This window comes from Salvelinus alpinus, chromosome 30 (genome assembly GCF_045679555.1).
Source record: "Salvelinus alpinus chromosome 30, SLU_Salpinus.1, whole genome shotgun sequence".
Taxonomy (NCBI): Eukaryota; Metazoa; Chordata; class Actinopteri; order Salmoniformes; family Salmonidae; genus Salvelinus; species Salvelinus alpinus.
Genome location: NC_092115.1, coordinates 648108 through 667316, shown reverse-complemented (window position 1 = coordinate 667316; position 19209 = coordinate 648108). Strand labels below are relative to the sequence as shown.

Below are 19209 nucleotides of genomic sequence, written 5' to 3'. Positions count from 1 at the left end.
TACATAATGGGGAGAACCGGTTGAAAGTTTCTGTCGGCTGAATGAGCGACACCGGTTGAGCATTCCAACAGCATTTCCCTCCAGAAGCCATGAGAAAGTTGTCCGGCTGCGGGGACTGTGCGGGGGGGTTTATACTAACGTTACTATCTGTACTTACTGGTGGCACAGACGCTGTTTCTTCCTTTCCTACACTGAAATTACCATTGCCTAACGATTGCGTCTGAAGCTGAGCTTGTAGCACAGCTATTCTCGCCGTAAGGCGATCGTTCTCCTGTATATTATGAGTACAGCGACTGCAATTAGAAGACATCATGTTAATGTTACTACTTAGCTTCGGCTGTTGAAGGTGTTGACGAACCATGTCCAGATAAAGCGTCCGGAGTGAAAAAGTTGAATGAGGGAAAAATTTGCGATGGAAAAACTAAAAATATAAACGGTAATTAAAAAACAAAAACAAAACAAAAAAACGTAAAGTTGTCAGCTAGCAAAGTAAAGTAAAGTTGGCAGCAAAACGCACAGCAACACGTCATTAAATTACTATGTTTTAAACTCACAAGTTTTCATGTCTGTGATGCACCGAATCCTGGGCCAATTCTGCAGCTGCATTGGTTTCCTCTTCCTGTATCTGATTGGTTACTTACTGTTTAATGTGTTGTCATTACTGTAGGGGGAGCAGGTGGCAGCCTATGACGTGGTTCCTACCATGCGGCCTGTGGTGCTGATGGGGCCCTCACTGAAGGGTTTAGAGGTAAGTGGCCCCTACACACACTACCGAGAAATAACCTGACCAAGATCCTTCCAGGATCGAAACGTTTCTTTCAACTGGTGTAGACTTTACATTGAAATGCTTGCTTCTGAACCTTTCCCTACAATGCAGAGATAAAAACAAATAATAATAAATAAAATAGAAAATAACATGAGCAATAAAATACAAGAATGGAGCTATATACAGGTATCAATGTGCAGGCAGGGTAAAGGCTGAAGGCAGGGTAAAGTGACTAGGCATCCGGATAGATATTTATAAGGTGTTTGAGGTAGCTATGTACATGAAGACAGGGTAAAGTGACTAGGCATCAGCATAGATAATAATAATAAGGTATATTAGGTAGATATGTACATGAAAGCAAAGTAAAGTGACTAGGCATCAGGATAGATAATAATAAGGTATTTGAGGTAGATATGTTATGCTGGTGAATGAGGACCCAAAAGCGACTTAATAGAAACAGAGTCTTTATTCCAGTCTTAAACAAAAACCGATACTCCTGGATATTATCTTAGGAAAATCCAAAACAGGAAAACTGAAATCCTCTCGTCAGTAGAGAGGAACGACTGGAGACGCGGCCACAGACTGCAGGTCGCTTCGGGAAGGCACAGGCCGTAGCTGACATAGACACCTGCTCACACGCAGCATCTGAAGAAGGCAAAAACACGACAGGGCGGAACAAGGACACAGAACAGCAAACATCAAACAAGGATCCGACAAGGACAGAAGCGGAAAACAGAGGGAGAAATAGGGACTCTAATCAGAGGGCAAAATAGGGGACAGGTGTGAAAGAGTAAATGAGGTAGTTAGGAGAATGAGGAACAGCTGGGAGCAGGAACGGAACGATAGAGAGAGAGAGCGAGAGAGGGAGAGAGGGAGGGAGAGAGAGGGATAGAAAGAGGGAAAGAACCTAATAAGACCAGCAGAGGGAAACGAATAGAAGGGAAGCACAGGGACAAGACATGATAATCAATGACAAAACATGACAAGATATGTACATGCAGGCAGAGTAAAGGATGGATATATGTAGAATATATTGTGTATATGTATATTATGTAGAAGATGGCGCCGATGGAGATAGCAGAATCGCGACTAGCTCTTAGGAAACTTTGCAGTATTTTGTTTTTTTATATACTACTTTTTACATTATCAGCTCAGGAAATGTTTTGTGTTAATACATACAGCCGGGTACTGCATATTAGAGCAACGATAACTCACCAGAACTACCAGCAATACGACCAGGAATACGTCTCTCCTGGAGCAGATCCTTTGTTCTCCCCAGAGCAACTGAACTTATTCCAGAGGCCGACCCAAAACATCGGAGGAGAGGCACTCGAGGCGGCCTGTTGGTTCGACTTAGGAGGTGCGAACACCACCCACAGCTTCCGAGTATATTACTCACTAATAATCAGTCTTAGGAAAAGAGAGTTGATGAGTTTAGAGCAAGGTTTTCTTTCCAGATAGACATTGGGGCCTGTAACATACTTTGTTTGACGGAAACATAGCTCTCTCGGGATATTCTGTCGGAGTTGATAAAACCAGCAGGATTCTCAGTACGTCAGACAGGAATAAATATCTCTCCGGGAAGCAGAAGGGCGGAGGTATGTGTTTTATGATTAATGACTCATGGTGTAATTCTAGGAACATATAGGAGCTCAAGTCATTTTCTTCACCCGACCTAGAATACCTCACATACATATCACCTTATTATCGCCCAAGAAAATTATCCTCCATCATCGCCACGGTCATTTCCATCCTTACAGACACCTCGTTAAGTTCGCTGATGACACTGCCTTGATCAGTCTGTTGCGTCAGGATATTTAAGCTTCCATATGTCCACTAATTCCATTATATCTGTGATATTCGTGATTTCCTTAAGTGCTTGAGGGTGATAGTTGGTAGTGTGATTGCCTTTACACTCCATTGAGGTATTTAAAACCATATTATAATCTCCCACCATAATAATATAGTCTGAATTGCTTGTAGGCTTGATGAATTATCATATATTTTCAAAGAAACGTAGTCATCATTATTTGGACCGTATAGATTAAACTTTCAGTGATACCCATCCCGGATCCGGGATCCTCCTCATCAAAAAAGCTGACTAGCATAGCCTAGCCTAACGGGACAGGGATATCATATAATATAATTTTCATGAAACCACAATAGCCAAACACACAACCACATATTTTCACCATGTTTCCACCGCATAGGTAGCTTTCACAAAACCGACAAAATAGAGATTTAACCTTTTGTCAATAGGGGGAGCTGTTAGCACTTTTTTTTTTGTTGACATTGCCAAATTAAACTGCCTAGTACTCAATTCTTGCTCGTACAATATGCATATTATTGTTATTATTGGATAGAAAACACTCTCTAGTTTCTATAGACGTTTGAATTATGTCTCTGAGTGAAACAGAACTCATTCTACAGCACTTTTCCTGATATGGAGTCAGATTTCAGAAATTTTGGCCTCTGGTCCCAGGTCAGTTTTAAAGTCCCTGTAATTCCTATGAGGATACAAACACTGCCCATGCCTTCCTCTAGATGTCAGTAAGAGGTGACAATTTGAATGGAGTCGATTGCGCAATCAGGGCCAGTATAAAACAGAAAAGACCGGAAGGAGCTGTCTTTTCCTGCTGCGTCTTGCGCGCGATGGACGTCGGATTTGCTCTCTTTCCAAGCGTTGGTTTAGCCACTTATATATCGCCGGTCATGTTTTTACTCGTTATAGGTGTTAAAAACATCATAAGGTAGTTAATTTAAACCGTTTTATAGCAATTTATATCCGTTTAGTGCGATTTTGAGGCATTGCTTTGTGATGCATATTGAAGCACCGGGCACGTTTCGGGGTCCTGGTCGAACGTTAGTGGTCATTTCGACGGACAAGAGGACAGCTTTCGACCAAAAGAAGATTAGACCCAAGAAAGGATACATTGCCCAAGATACTGATGGAAGAACAGCTCACAGTAAGAACTATTTATGATGATAAATCGTTGTTCTGTCGAAAAATTTAATACGCATATTCCACCATTTTGTTTGGTATAGCTTCGCTTGGCGAACCCTGTATTGCACAGTAAGGATAATTTTAGAAATGTTATTCAGCGATTGCATTAAGAACTAATTTGTCTTTCGATTGCTGTCCACCCTATATTTTTTAGTCAAGTTTACGATTAGTTATTCATTACGCCAGATCACTGTCCAAAATGGCCCCCGACATTTTCAGGCTAGTTTTGCTAGTATTGTCATGTTATAACCACGTTTTTTTGTGGCTAAATATGCACATTTTCGAACAAACTGTATATGTATGTTGTAAAATGATGTTACAGGAGTGTCATCGGAAGAATTCTGAGAAGGTTAGTGAAAGAATTAATACATTTTGGCGATGATTACGTTATCCCTCTCTTTGGCTTGTATCAATGCTCGGGTAACGTTTGCACATGTGGTATGCTAATATAACGATTTATTGTGTTTTCGCTGTAAAACGCTTAGAAAATCTGAAATATTGTCTGAATTCACAAGAACTGTGTCTTTCCATTGCTATGCTTTGTCTATTTTTAGGAAATGTTTTATGATGAGTAAATTGGTAATACACGCTGCTCTCTGTAGTAATTCTAGTCGCTTTGGGGAGATTTGTGATGGTGGCTGCAATGGCAAACTATGATTTATACCTGAAATATGCACATTTTTCTAACAAAACCTATGCTATACAATAAATATGTTATCAGACTGTCACCTGATGAGGTTTTTTCTTGGTTAGTGGCTATTTATTTCTTTATTTGGTCGAATTGGTGATAGCTAGTGATGGAGTGGAAAAATAGTGGATTAACTTTTACTGCCTCAGAAACCCGGATCCGGGAGCACCCCCCACCCCCCACACACTGATTAGCATAGCTAGCATAGCTTCAGAAGTAGATAGTAGCATCTAAATATCATTAAATCACAAGTCCAAGACACCAGATGAAAGATACAGATCTTGTGAATAAAGCCACCATTTCAGATTTTTAAAATGTTTTACAGGGAAGACAAAATATGTAAATCTATTAGCTAAACACGTTAGCAAAATACACCACTATTCTAACTCCATCAGTTTCTTACTCCTTCAGGTGCTATCACCAATTCGGCTCAACTAAGATATTGATATCCACTAACCAAGAAAAAACCTCTTCAGATGACAGTCTGATAACATATTCATGGTATAGGATAGTTTTTGTTAGAAAAAAGTGCATATTTCAGGTAGAAATCACAGTTTACAATTGCACCCACCATCACAAATCGACTAGAATTACTAGATAGAGCAACGTGTATGACCAATTTACTCATCATAAAACATTTCATAAAAATAGACAAAGCATAGCAATGGAAAGACCCAGTTCTTGTGATTTCAGACCATATTTCAGATTTTCTAAGCGTTTTTCAGCGAAAACACAATAAATCGATAAGTTAGCATACTACATGTGCAAACGTTACCAGAGCATCGATTCCAGCCAAAGAGCGCTATAACGTAACCACCGCCAAAAGATATAAATTTTTTCACTAACCTTCTCAGAATTCTTCCGATGACACTCCTGTAACATCATTTTACAACATACATATACAGTTTGTTCGAAAAGGTGCATATTTAGCCATACAAAACCGTGGTTACACAATAAAAATACTAGGAAATCAAGCCTCAATATGTCTGACGTCATCTATCAGAGTGATCTAGTTTAATTAAAAGCTAATCATATACTTGACTAAAAAATACAGGGTTGACAGGAATCGAAAGACAAATTAGTTCTTAATGCAACCGCTGATTTACATTTTTAAAATTATCCTTACTTTTCAATACAGGGTTCGCCAAGTGAAGCTATACCAAAGCTATACCAAACAAAATGGCGAAATATGCGTTTAAAATATTTCGACAGAACAACAATTTATCATATTAAATATTGCTTACTTTGAGCTGTTCTTCCATCATATTCTTGGGCAATGTATCCTTTCTATGTTATAAACGTCTTTTGGTCGATAGATGTCCTCTGTCCTTCGAAATATCCACTAACGATCGAACGGGACCACAAAACGTGTCCAAAGTTTCAGAGTGCACAACAAAGAAATTCCTCAAAATCGCACTAAACGGATATAAATTGCTATAAAACGGTTTAAATTAACTACCTTATGATGTTTCTAAGTCCTATATCGAATTAAATTACAGACGGATACATTTCAAGTTGATAACCGAGCCTGTGAAAATGGCGTCCGGAGGTCCCATCCTGCGTAAGGGCGAGCGTCGAAAGGGGGGCTACTCTCACTCCTTGGTGTTTTATAACCTCTGAGAGCTACCTAGAAGGCCCATTCCACTTCTCATTGGTTACTGACATCCAGGGGAAGGCGGGTGCAGTTCGTGTCGTTCCATAGGATAGACAGAGACCTTAAAAACTGATCTGAAACCAGAGCTTCGCTCTCAGACCTTTCACTGTCTGTCATGGATTTCGCTGTAGAAAGTGTTCTGGGTCACCCACAGACATAATTTCAACGTTGTATGAAACTAGAAGGTGTTTTCTATCCAATATAATTAATAATATGCATATTGTACGAGCAAGAATTGAGTACTAGGCAGTTTAATTTGGAGACGACAAAATGCTAATTCGGAACAGCACCCCCTGTAGTCGCAAGAAGTTAAAGAAAATGGTGTCTTTTGCTAACGTGGTTAGCTAATAGATTTACATATTGTGTCTTCCCTGTAAAACATTTTAAAAATCAGAAATGGTGGCTAGATTCACAAGAAGTTTATCTTTCATCTGGTGTCTTGGACTTGTGATTTAATGATATTTAGATGCTACAATTTACTTGTGACGCTATGCTAGCTATGCTAGTCAGTGGGGGGTGGTGGGGGGGTGATCCCGGATCCGGGTTTCTGAGGCAGTAAAAGATAATTAGTCACTAGCCAAGAAACAACTTCATCAATGACAGTCTTATAACATGTTATACAATACATTTATGTTTTGTTCGAAAAATGTGAATATTTGAGGTATAAATCATAGTTTTACATTGCAGCTACCATCACAAATAGCACCAAAGCAACCCGAATAATTACAGAGAGCAACGTGAAATACATAAATACTCATCATAAAACATTTATGAAAAATACATGGTGTACAGCAAATGAAAGATAAACATCTTGTGAATCCAGCCAGATTTTTAAAGTGTTTTACAGCGAAAACACAATGTAGAATTATATTAGCTTACCACAATAGCCAAACACACAAACGCATTTATTCACCGCAAAGGTAGCTTTTGCAAAAACCAGCAAAATATATAAAATTAATCACTAACCTTTGGACAACTTCATCAGATGACAGTCTTATAACATCATGTTATACAATACACTTATGTTTTGTTTCGAGAATTTGCATATTTAGCGCTGCAATCGTGGTTATACATTGTGAATATGTAGCAACATTTTCCCAGAATGTCCGGAGATATTTTGGACACTCACCTAATCTGACCAAAGAACTCATCATAAACTTTACATAAAAATACTTGTTGTATGGCAAATGAAAGATACACTGGTTCTTAATGCAACCGCTGTGTTAGATTTAAAAAAAAATAACTTTACCATAACATACAGCTTGCGTTATTGCGAGATAGCGCTCACCAAAACGGCGGAGAATAGGACTCAACATTTTACACAGAAATACGAAATAACATCATAAATGTTACTTTTGATGTTCTTCCATCAGAATGTTGTACAAGGAGTCCTTGGTCCGGAATAAATCGTTGTTTGGTTTTAGAATGTCCATTTCTTCTGTCGAATTCGCGCCACAATGCTAGCCAAGGTTGCTAACATTCCCATCCTCTCTTGACGCAAAGAACGGAAAACTCCAAAAGTCCCAATAAACGTTGAATAAACTGATAAAACTCGGTTGAAAAAACCTACTTTATGATGTTATTATCATATGTATCAAATAAAATCAGAGCCGGAGATATTCGTCGTGTATACCGAACACTTTTCAGAAGACCGTGTCGAGCTCCGCCGCGCGCCTGAGAAGACAAAGAAAATTCCGGACCTGTCACTCCAAAAACTCTCATTCGACCTCAGATCAAGCTAGACACCCCATTCCACCTTCCACTGCCTGTTGACATCTAGTGGAAGGCGTATGAAGTGCATGCATATCGATAAATAAAAGCCAGTTGAATAGGCAGGCCCTGAAACAGAGCCTCGTTTTCAGATTTTTCACTTCCTGTATGGAAGTTTGCTGCAAAATTAGTTCTGTTTTACAGATGTAATTCAAACAGTTTTAGAAACTTGAGAGTGTTTTCTATCCAATAGTAATAATAATATGCATATTGTATGATCTAGAAAAGAGTACGAGGCCGTTTCATTTGGGCACGATTTTTTCCAAAGTGAAAACAGCGCCCCCTATTGACAAGAAGTTTTAATGAGCCAAATCTGATTATGGTCCAATAACATATTTAAAATCATCCATCTAGATTACGGATCTGCTTGGAAAATTTGCACATTCAAAATTATTGTTAATTAATTTAATCAGCCCTTTTGAGTTTCTTTAACCCTAGTCTTTTTTCCACACAACTTCATCTAAAATAGTTGAATGAGATTCCTGTAAACAATAGATATTATAATCCTTCTCTTTCAGCCAGGTAAATACTGATCGTCTTTTCTTATCTGCTAAGCCATTACAATTATAACTGGCTGTACTTATTTCACCACTTACCATAATGAGATACAAGTTTCAATTCAATTTATCATAACAGACTGTCATGACGTTGGCCTGGGGGTAGGTTTATGACAGTCATAAATACCTTTTCCTTCCCCTTTCTTCTCCCTACTCTACTGATGTGACATTAGAAAACCCCTTTGGTTAACATAGAGATTCTGGGAAATTCAGAAGTTGGGGGGAAATGAACTATATTCTGGTAATCCGACCAGGTGAACATATGCGGTGGTACTTAAGGTATATTATGTCTGTTCGGTTGTCATCTGGCACATTCTCATCAATGATAGAATGACAAACTCTACTGTGGAAAGTCTGCACATCAGAGGTATCGGATTCACATGGAATTATTGTTTAATTCAAATGTTTGAATATGAAATTATTTGTGAAGAGATGAAATGTAATTTTAGCTTCCAAATGAGAGATTTGGGTTTTCATAAGTTTAGGGCTCTGCTCAACCAGTGGCCCGCCCCTGTGAAGAGACATGGGTTATAAACTTTTCAGACACACCCCTCTCCCTCCACTATATAAGCCATTGACGAAAATTTAACCTCCTGTTCCGAGGATGTGAGGACGACGGTCCAATGTCAGAATGGTTCAGATAACATGTCAACTACAGAACTAAGCCAACCTCAGCATGAGCTTTGGTTGCAAATGGTATGAACTTTGAACTCTTATTCACTATAGAAATGATACCTCCTAGACGTTGTTAGCAACAGCAGCTGTAAACGTAAATTAGGACAGACAGAGTATCCCGTCTACCACCCAGCAGCAGCAGCAAAGACATTTTTCAAAGGACAAAGGACTCTGTTGGGCAACACGGCCTTCCATCTACCACCAACCTATTGAAGCGCAGCTCAGAGTAAATATTCATTGCATTTTCCTTTTCCAAATGGGCGGTAATTTAGAATGCATAAGATATTGTATTTACGATAGCATAGCTTCTCCCTTTGTTCCTCAGTCTTCCCGCTCTTTCACTCAAACCCAGCCCCTTTTCTTTTGTGTAACAAGCTGTCATATCTGTTCTTCCCGCTAGGGACGTTTTCCTTTATGACGTAATTTGTAATCAAGGTATGATTTATTCTGTGTATATGTAGTTCTGTTGATTAGTTAGGTATTTAGTAAATAAATAATTAAACCCAATTTTGTATTGCTGATTCAACTTGTTAGCCAGGGTTCGTGAAGATAACCAAGAATTTACAACTTTCAGATGAGACTGAAATAAGGTGACGATTAATGTTGACTGCTATTGATGTAAAATATTACTAGGTCTTTAAGAGTTTATTCAGAAGATAACAGCTCTATAAATATTATTTCGTGGTGCCCCTCTCTAGTTAATTACATTTACATGATTAGTTCAATCAGGTAATATTAATTACGGAGAAAGTATTTTATAGAATAGCATGTCATAACACTTAATCCGGCATAGCAAAGACACGACAAGACTGTATGTTTGTAAACTTGTCATTAAAATGTGTACCCTCTCAGAGAGAGAGAGAGACACAGCTGCATGTGAGCTCTCACATTTTTCAACATGTTTTTTACAAAAGGATAGATTTGGAGTTAGATAAACTTGGATTCTTTGGCAGGGACATATACAGGATGCTACCCTCCACAGCATGGTAGCTGACCCACTGGGAATGTGATGAAAGAAATAAAAGCTGAAATAAATAGTTCTCTCTACTATTATTCTAACCTAAGACAGGGAATTTTTACTAGGATTAAATGTCAGGAATTGTGAAAAACTGAGTTGAAATGTATTTGGCTAAGGTGTATGTAAACTTCCAACTTCAACTGTATATATTTTAGAATAAGGCTGTATGTAACTAAATATGGAAAAAGTCAATGGGTTTGAATAATTTCCGAATGCACTGTACATGTGATGGAGGAGCATCAAATGTAACATACATGTGATGGAAAAGCATCTCATGTAACATACATGTGATGGAGGAGCATCTAATGTAACATACATGTGATGGAGGAGCATCTAATGTAACATACATGTGATGGAGGAGCATCTAATGTAACATACATGTGATGGAGGAGCATCTAATGTAACATACATGTGATGGAGGAGCATCTAATGTAACATACATGTGATGGAGGAGCATCTAATGTAACATACATGTGATGGAGGAGCATCTAATGTAACATACATGTGATGGAGGAGTATCTAATGTAACATACTGTACATGTGATTAATTGTGTTTCTGTGTGATCCTAGGTAACAGACATGATGCAGAAAGCACTCTTCGACTTTTTAAAACACAGATTTGAAGGGAGGTGAGTTCTACAGGTTGTATCAACTGTGGATTTGACAATAAATACAATATACATCATGTTTATCCAAACATTTTAACTTCAAATAAAATGTCACGCTTGCTCTGTATTTCTCAGAATTACTATAACTCGTGTGACTGCAGACATCGCTCTAGCGAAGCGGTCCATACTCAACAACCCCAACAAGAAAGCCCTGATGGACCGCTCAAACACACGCTCTAACCTAGGTGAGGTATCGGTTAACCTCTAACGAGCCTCTACCCCGGGTCCGGGAGCACCCCCCACCCCCCCACACACTGATTAGCATAGCTAGCATAGCTTCACAAGTAGATAGTAGCATCTAAATATCATTAAATCACAAGTCCAAGACACCAGATGAAAGATACAGATCTTGTGAATAAAGCCACCATTTCAGATTTTTAAAATGTTTTACAGGGAAGACAAAATATGTAAATCTATTAGCTAAACACGTTAGCAAAATACACCACTATTCTAACTCCATCAGTTTCTTACTCCTTCAGGTGCTATCACCAATTCGGCTCAACTAAGATATTGATAGCCAATAACCTATAAAAAAAACCATCAGATGACAGTCTGATAACATATTCATGGTATAGGATAGTTTTTGTTAGAAAAAAAGTGCATATTTCAGGTAGAAATCACAGTTTACAATTGCACCGACCATCACAAATCGACTAGAATTACTAGATAGAGCAACGTGTATGACCAATTTACTCATCATAAAACATTTCATAAAAATAGACAAAGCATAGCAATGGAAAGACCCAGTTCTTGTGATTTCAGACCATATTTCAGATTTTCTAAGCGTTTTTCAGCGAAAACACAATAAATCGATAAGTTAGCATACCACATGTGCAAACGTTACCAGAGCATCGATTCCAGCCAAAGAGCGCTATAACGTAATCACCGCCAAAATATATTAATTTTTTCACTAACCTTCTCAGAATTCTTCCGATGACACTCCTGTAACATCATTTTACAACATACATATACAGTTTGTTCGAAAAGGTGCATATTTAGCCATACAAAACCGTGGTTATACAATGGAAATAGTCACAACTCAAGCCTCAAAATGAGGAACGTCAGCTTTCAGAGTGATCTAGTTTAATCGAAAGCTAATCATATACTTGACTAAAAAATACAGGGTTGACAGGAATCGAAAGACAAATTAGTTCTTAATGCAACCGCTGATTTACATTTTTAAAATTATCCTTACTTTTCAATACAGGGTTCGCCAAGTGAAGCTATACCAAACAAAATGGCGAAATATGCGTTTAAAATATTTCGACAGAACAACGATTTATCATATTAAATATTGCTTACTTTGAGCTGTTCTTCCATCAGATTCTTGGGCAATGTATCCTTTCTATGTTATAAACGTCTTTTGGTCGATAGATGTCCTCTGTCCTTCGAAATATCCACTAACGATCGAACGGGACCCCAAAACGTGTCCAAAGTTTCAGAGTGCACAACAAAGAAATTCCTCAAAATCGCACTAAACGGATATAAATTGCTATAAAACGGTTCAAATTAACTACATTATGATGTTTTTAACAACTATAACGACTGAAAACATGACCGGAGAAATATTGCTGGTTAGACAAGGATTTGGAATGAGGCAAGTCCGATGTCCTTCACGCTTCAGGCGCGCGACGAGAAAGGGCGGTCCCTATACATTTTGTGGTTTTATAATGGCTGGGATTGTGCAATAGACTCCATTCAAAACGTGATGACGTACAGACACCCAGAGGAAGACGTAGGCAGTGTCGGTTTCTTCATAGCATTCACTGTCGCCTTAAAAACAGACTCCAGATCAGGGGTAAAAATTTCTGAAATCTGACCCCTGTCATGAAAAGTGCTGTAGATATTGTTCTGTACCACTCAGAGACAAAATTCCAACTTCTATAGAAACTAGAAGGTGTTTTCTATCCAATAATAACAATAATATGCATATTGTACGATCAAGAATTTAGCACGAGGCAGTTTAATTTGGAGACCCAAATATGCTAATGCGGAACAGCACCCCCTATAGTTGCAAGAAGTTTTTAACTATCTAACCCCAGCCCTAACCCTCTAACCTAGGTAAGGTATCGGTTAACTATCTAACCCCAGCCCTAACCCTGATGGACCGCTCAAACACACGCTATAACCTAGGTGAGGTATCGGTTAACTATCTAACCCCAGCCCTAACCCTGATGGACCGCTCAAACACAGCCTCTAACCTAGGTGAGGTATCGGTTAACTATCTAACCCCAGCCCTAACCCTGATGGACCGCTCAAACACACGCTCTAACCTAGGTAAGGTATCGGTTAACTATCTAACCCCAGCCCTAACCCTGATGGACCGCTCAAACACACGCTCTAACCTAGGTAAGGTATCGGTTAACTATCTAACCCCAGCCCTAACCCTCTAACCTAGGTAAGGTATCGGTTAACTATCTAACCCCAGCCCTAACCCTCTAACTATCTAACCCCAGCCCTAACCCTGATGGACCGCTCAAACACACGCTCTAACCTAGGTAAGGTATCGGTTAACTATCTAACCCCAGCCCTAACCCTCTAACCTTCTAACCCTAACCCTCTAACCCTAACCCTAACCCTGATGGACCGCTCAAACACACGCTCTAACCTAGGTGAGGTATCGGTTAACTATCTAACCCCAGCCCTAACCCTCTAATCTTCTAACCCCAACCCTAACCCTGATGGACCGCTCAAACACACGCTCTAACCTAGGTGAGGTATCGGTTAACTATCTAACCCCAGCCCTAATCCTCTAACCCCAGCCCTAACCCTCTAATCTTCTAACCCTCTAACCCTCTAACCCTCTAACCCTCTAACCCCAGCCCTAACCCTCTAACCCCAACCCTAACCCTCTAACCCCAACCCTAACCCTCTAACCCCAGCCCTAACCCTCTAACCCCAGCCCTAACCCTCTAACCCCAGCCCTAACCCTCTAACCCCAGCCCTAACCCTCTAACCCCAGCCCCAACCCTCTAACCCCAGCCCCAACCCTCTAACCCCAGCCCTAATCTTCTAACCCCAGCCCTAACCCTCTAACCCCAGCCCTAACCCTCTAACCCTCTAACCCCAGCCCTAACCCTCTAATCCTCTAACCCCAGCCCTAACCCTCTAATCTTCTAACCCCAGCCCTAACCCTCTAATCCTCTAACCCCAGCCCTAACCCTCTAACCCCAGCCCTAACCCTCTAATCCCAGCCCTAACCCTCTAACCCCAGCCCTAACCCTCTAACCCCAGCCCTAACCCTCTAACCCCAACCCCAACCCTCTAACCCCAGCCCTAACCCTCTAATCCCAGCCCTAACCCTCTAACCCCAGCCCTAACCCTCTAACCCCAGCCCTAACCCTCTAACCCCAGCCCTAATCCTCTAACCCCAGCCCTAACCCTCTAACCCCAGCCCTAACCCTCTAACCCCAGCCCTAACCCTCTAACCCCAGCCCTAACCCTCTAACCCCAGCCCTAACCCTCTAACCCCAGCCCTAACCCTCTAACCCCAGCCCTAACCCTCTAACCCCAACCCCAACCCTCTAACCCCAGCCCTAACCCTCTAACCCCAGCCCTAACCCTCTAACCCCAACCCTCTAACCCCAACCCTCTAACCCCAGCCCCAACCCTCTAACCCCAACCCTCTAACCCCAGCCCTAACCCTCTAATCTTCTAACCCCAACCCTAACCCTGATGGACCGCTCAAACACACGCTCTAACCTAGGTGAGGTATCGGTTAACTATCTAACCCCAGCCCTAATCCTCTAACCCCAGCCCTAACCCTCTAATCTTCTAACCCCAGCCCTAACCCTCTAACCCTCTAACCCCAGCCCTAACCCTCTAATCTTCTAACCCCAACCCTAACCCTCTAACCCCAACCCTAACCCTCTAATCTTCTAACCCCAACCCTAACCCTCTAACCCCAACCCTAACCCTCTAATCTTCTAACCCCAGCCCTAACCCTCTAACCCTCTAACCCCAACCCTAACCCTCTAATCTTCTAACCCCAACCCTAACCCTCTAATCTTCTAACCCCAACCCTAACCCTCTAACCCCAGCCCTAACCCTCTAACCCCAACCCTAACCCTCTAACCCCAGCCCTAACCCTCTAACCCTAACCCTCTAACCCTCTAACCCCAGCCCTAACCCTCTAACCCCAGCCCTAACCCTCTAACCCCAGCCCTAACCCTCTAACCCCAGCCCTAACCCTCTAACCCCAGCCCTAACCCTCTAACCCCAGCCCTAACCCTCTAACCCTCTAACCCTCTAACCCCAACCCTAACCCTCTAATCTTCTAACCCCAGCCCTAACCCTGATGGACCGCTCAAACACACGCTCTAACCTAGGTAAGGTATCGGTTAACTATCTAACCCCAGCCCTAACCCTCTAACCTAGGTAAGGTATCGGTTAACTATCTAACCCCAGCCCTAACCCTCTAACTATCTAACCCCAGCCCTAACCCTGATGGACCGCTCAAACACACGCTCTAACCTAGGTAAGGTATCGGTTAACTATCTAACCCCAGCCCTAACCCTCTAACCTTCTAACCCTAACCCTCTAACCCTAACCCTAACCCTGATGGACCGCTCAAACACACGCTCTAACCTAGGTGAGGTATCGGTTAACTATCTAACCCCAGCCCTAACCCTCTAATCTTCTAACCCCAACCCTAACCCTGATGGACCGCTCAAACACACGCTCTAACCTAGGTGAGGTATCGGTTAACTATCTAACCCCAGCCCTAATCCTCTAACCCCAGCCCTAACCCTCTAATCTTCTAACCCTCTAACCCTCTAACCCTCTAACCCTCTAACCCCAGCCCTAACCCTCTAACCCCAACCCTAACCCTCTAACCCCAACCCTAACCCTCTAACCCCAGCCCTAACCCTCTAACCCCAGCCCTAACCCTCTAACCCCAGCCCTAACCCTCTAACCCCAGCCCTAACCCTCTAACCCCAGCCCCAACCCTCTAACCCCAGCCCCAACCCTCTAACCCCAGCCCTAATCTTCTAACCCCAGCCCTAACCCTCTAACCCCAGCCCTAACCCTCTAACCCTCTAACCCCAGCCCTAACCCTCTAATCCTCTAACCCCAGCCCTAACCCTCTAATCTTCTAACCCCAGCCCTAACCCTCTAATCCTCTAACCCCAGCCCTAACCCTCTAACCCCAGCCCTAACCCTCTAATCCCAGCCCTAACCCTCTAACCCCAGCCCTAACCCTCTAACCCCAGCCCTAACCCTCTAACCCCAACCCCAACCCTCTAACCCCAGCCCTAACCCTCTAATCCCAGCCCTAACCCTCTAACCCCAGCCCTAACCCTCTAACCCCAGCCCTAACCCTCTAACCCCAGCCCTAATCCTCTAACCCCAGCCCTAACCCTCTAACCCCAGCCCTAACCCTCTAACCCCAGCCCTAACCCTCTAACCCCAGCCCTAACCCTCTAACCCCAGCCCTAACCCTCTAACCCCAGCCCTAACCCTCTAACCCCAGCCCTAACCCTCTAACCCCAACCCCAACCCTCTAACCCCAGCCCTAACCCTCTAACCCCAGCCCTAACCCTCTAACCCCAACCCTCTAACCCCAACCCTCTAACCCCAGCCCCAACCCTCTAACCCCAACCCTCTAACCCCAGCCCTAACCCTCTAATCTTCTAACCCCAACCCTAACCCTGATGGACCGCTCAAACACACGCTCTAACCTAGGTGAGGTATCGGTTAACTATCTAACCCCAGCCCTAATCCTCTAACCCCAGCCCTAACCCTCTAATCTTCTAACCCCAGCCCTAACCCTCTAACCCTCTAACCCCAGCCCTAACCCTCTAACCTTCTAACCCCAACCCTAACCCTCTAACCCCAACCCTAACCCTCTAATCTTCTAACCCCAACCCTAACCCTCTAACCCCAACCCTAACCCTCTAATCTTCTAACCCCAGCCCTAACCCTCTAACCCTCTAACCCCAACCCTAACCCTCTAATCTTCTAACCCCAACCCTAACCCTCTAATCTTCTAACCCCAACCCTAACCCTCTAACCCCAGCCCTAACCCTCTAACCCCAACCCTAACCCTCTAACCCCAGCCCTAGCCCTCCCTCTAACCCTAACCCTCTAACCCTCTAACCCCAGCCCTAACCCTCTAACCCCAGCCCTAACCCTCTAACCCCAGCCCTAACCCTCTCACCCCAGCCCTAACCCTCTAACCCCAGCCCTAACCCTCTAACCCCAGCCCTAACCCTCTAACCCTCTAACCCTCTAACCCCAACCCTAACCCTCTAATCTTCTAACCCCAGCCCTAACCCTCTAACCCCAGCCCTAACCCTCTAACCCCAGCCCTAACCCCAGCCCTAACCCCAGCCCTAACCCTCTAACCCCAACCCTCTAACCCTCTAACCCCAACCCTCTAACCCCAGCCCCAACCCTCTAACCCCAGCCCTAATCCTCTAACCCCAGCCCTAATCCTCTAACCCTCTAACCCTCTAACCCCAACCCTCTAACCCCAGCCCTAACCCTCTAACCCCAGCCCCAACCCTCTAACCCCAGCCCTAATCCTCTAACCCCAGCCCTAACCCTCTAACCCCAGCCCTAACCCTCTAACCCTAACCCTCTAACCCCAGCCCTAACCCTCTAACCCCAGCCCTAACCCTCTAACCCCAGCCCTAATCCTCTAACCCCAACCCTAACCCTCTAACCCCAACCCTAACCCTCTAACCCCAGCCCTAACCCTCTAACCCCAGCCCTAACCCTCTAACCCCAACCCTCTAACCCTCTAACCCCAACCCTCTAACCCCAGCCCCAACCCTCTAACCCCAGCCCTAATCCTCTAACCCCAGCCCTAATCCTCTAACCCTCTAACCCTCTAACCCCAACCCTCTAACCCCAGCCCTAACCCTCTAACCCCAGCCCCAACCCTCTAACCCCAGCCCTAATCCTCTAACCCCAGCCCTAACCCTCTAACCCCAGCCCTAACCCTCTAACCCTAACCCTCTAACCCCAGCCCTAACCCTCTAACCCCAGCCCTAACCCTCTAACCCCAGCCCTAACCCTCTAACCCCAGCCCTAACCCTCTAACCCCAACCCTCTAACCCTCTAACCCCAACCCTAACCCTCTAACCCCAGCCCCAACCCTCTAACCCCAGCCCTAATCCTCTAACCCCAGCCCTAATCCTCTAACCCTCTAACCCTCTAACCCCAACCCTCTAACCCCAGCCCTAACCCTCTAACCCCAGCCCCAACCCTCTAACCCCAGCCCTAATCCTCTAACCCCAGCCCTAACCCTCTAACCCCAGCCCTAACCCTCTAACCCTAACCCTCTAACCCCAGCCCTAACCCTCTAACCCCAGCCCCAACCCTCTAACCCCAGCCCTAATCCTCTAACCCCAGCCCTAACCCTCTAACCCCAGCCCCAACCCTCTAACCCCAGCCCTAATCCTCTAACCCCAGCCCTAATCCTCTAACCCCAGCCCTAACCCTCTAACCCTCTAACCCCAACCCCTTAATCCTAACGGTGTCATGGTAACTAACCTAGGTTAAAGTATGGGCTAACACACCTTCCACAGGAACCAACACAGTCGCTAACCTCATCAGAAAATATAACAGTTAATTTCCCTTTTGTTTGTCTAGTGCCCTGTGGGTCATAATGTTTGCTAATAATGTACTATGCTGGCTGGCTATTGATCAGTTACATGCACAGAAGATTATTGTTGATTTGGGGTTGGGTCTCAACATAATCAGAACATTTACAGCTACCATACTTTACAATACAATATTATAGCAACTATACTTTACAATACAATATTATAGCAACTATACTTTACAATACAATATTATAGCAACTATACTTTACAATACAATATTATAGAAACCATACAGTGATTGGCCAGGATTACAAAAAAAATATTACACCCAATCAGAACAGGTTTATGTTGTGGTAATGTATCATACCACATCAGAACAGGGTTTATAATGAGGTAACGTATCATACCACATCAGAACAGGGTTTATAATGAGGTAACGTATCATACCACATCAGAACAGGGTTTATAATGAGGTAATGTATCATACCACATCAGAACAGGGTTTATAATGAGGTAATGTATCATACCACATCAGAACAGGGTTTATAATGAGGTAATGTATCATACCACATCAGAACAAGGTTTATAATGAGGTAACGTATCATACCACATCAGAACAGGGTTTATAATGAGGTAACGTATCATACCACATCAGAACAGGGTTTATAATGAGGTAACGTATCATACCACATCAGAACAGGGTTTATAATGAGGTAACGTATCATACCACATCAGAACAGGGTTTGTAATGAGGTAACGTATCATACCACATCAGAACAGGGTTTATAATGAGGTAACGTATCATACCACATCAGAACAGGGTTTATAATGAGGTAATGTTTCATACCCGGGTCCA

At 43.0% G+C, this 19209-nt stretch overlaps 1 protein-coding gene across 1 annotated transcript in view; it reads left to right on the top strand.

Annotated features, from left to right (window-relative positions):
- The first annotated feature begins 669 nt into the window (after window positions 1-669).
- Window positions 670-19209, top strand: part of LOC139559544 (voltage-dependent L-type calcium channel subunit beta-2-like) — a 50041-nt gene continuing 31501 nt past the window's right edge. The window contains exons 1-3 of the mRNA XM_071375633.1: window positions 670-748; window positions 10703-10761; window positions 10876-10985. Of these exons, the coding sequence (XP_071231734.1) occupies window positions 704-748; window positions 10703-10761; window positions 10876-10985 (214 nt within the window). The 5' untranslated portion in view covers window positions 670-703. The remainder of the gene's footprint in view (window positions 749-10702; window positions 10762-10875; window positions 10986-19209) is intronic.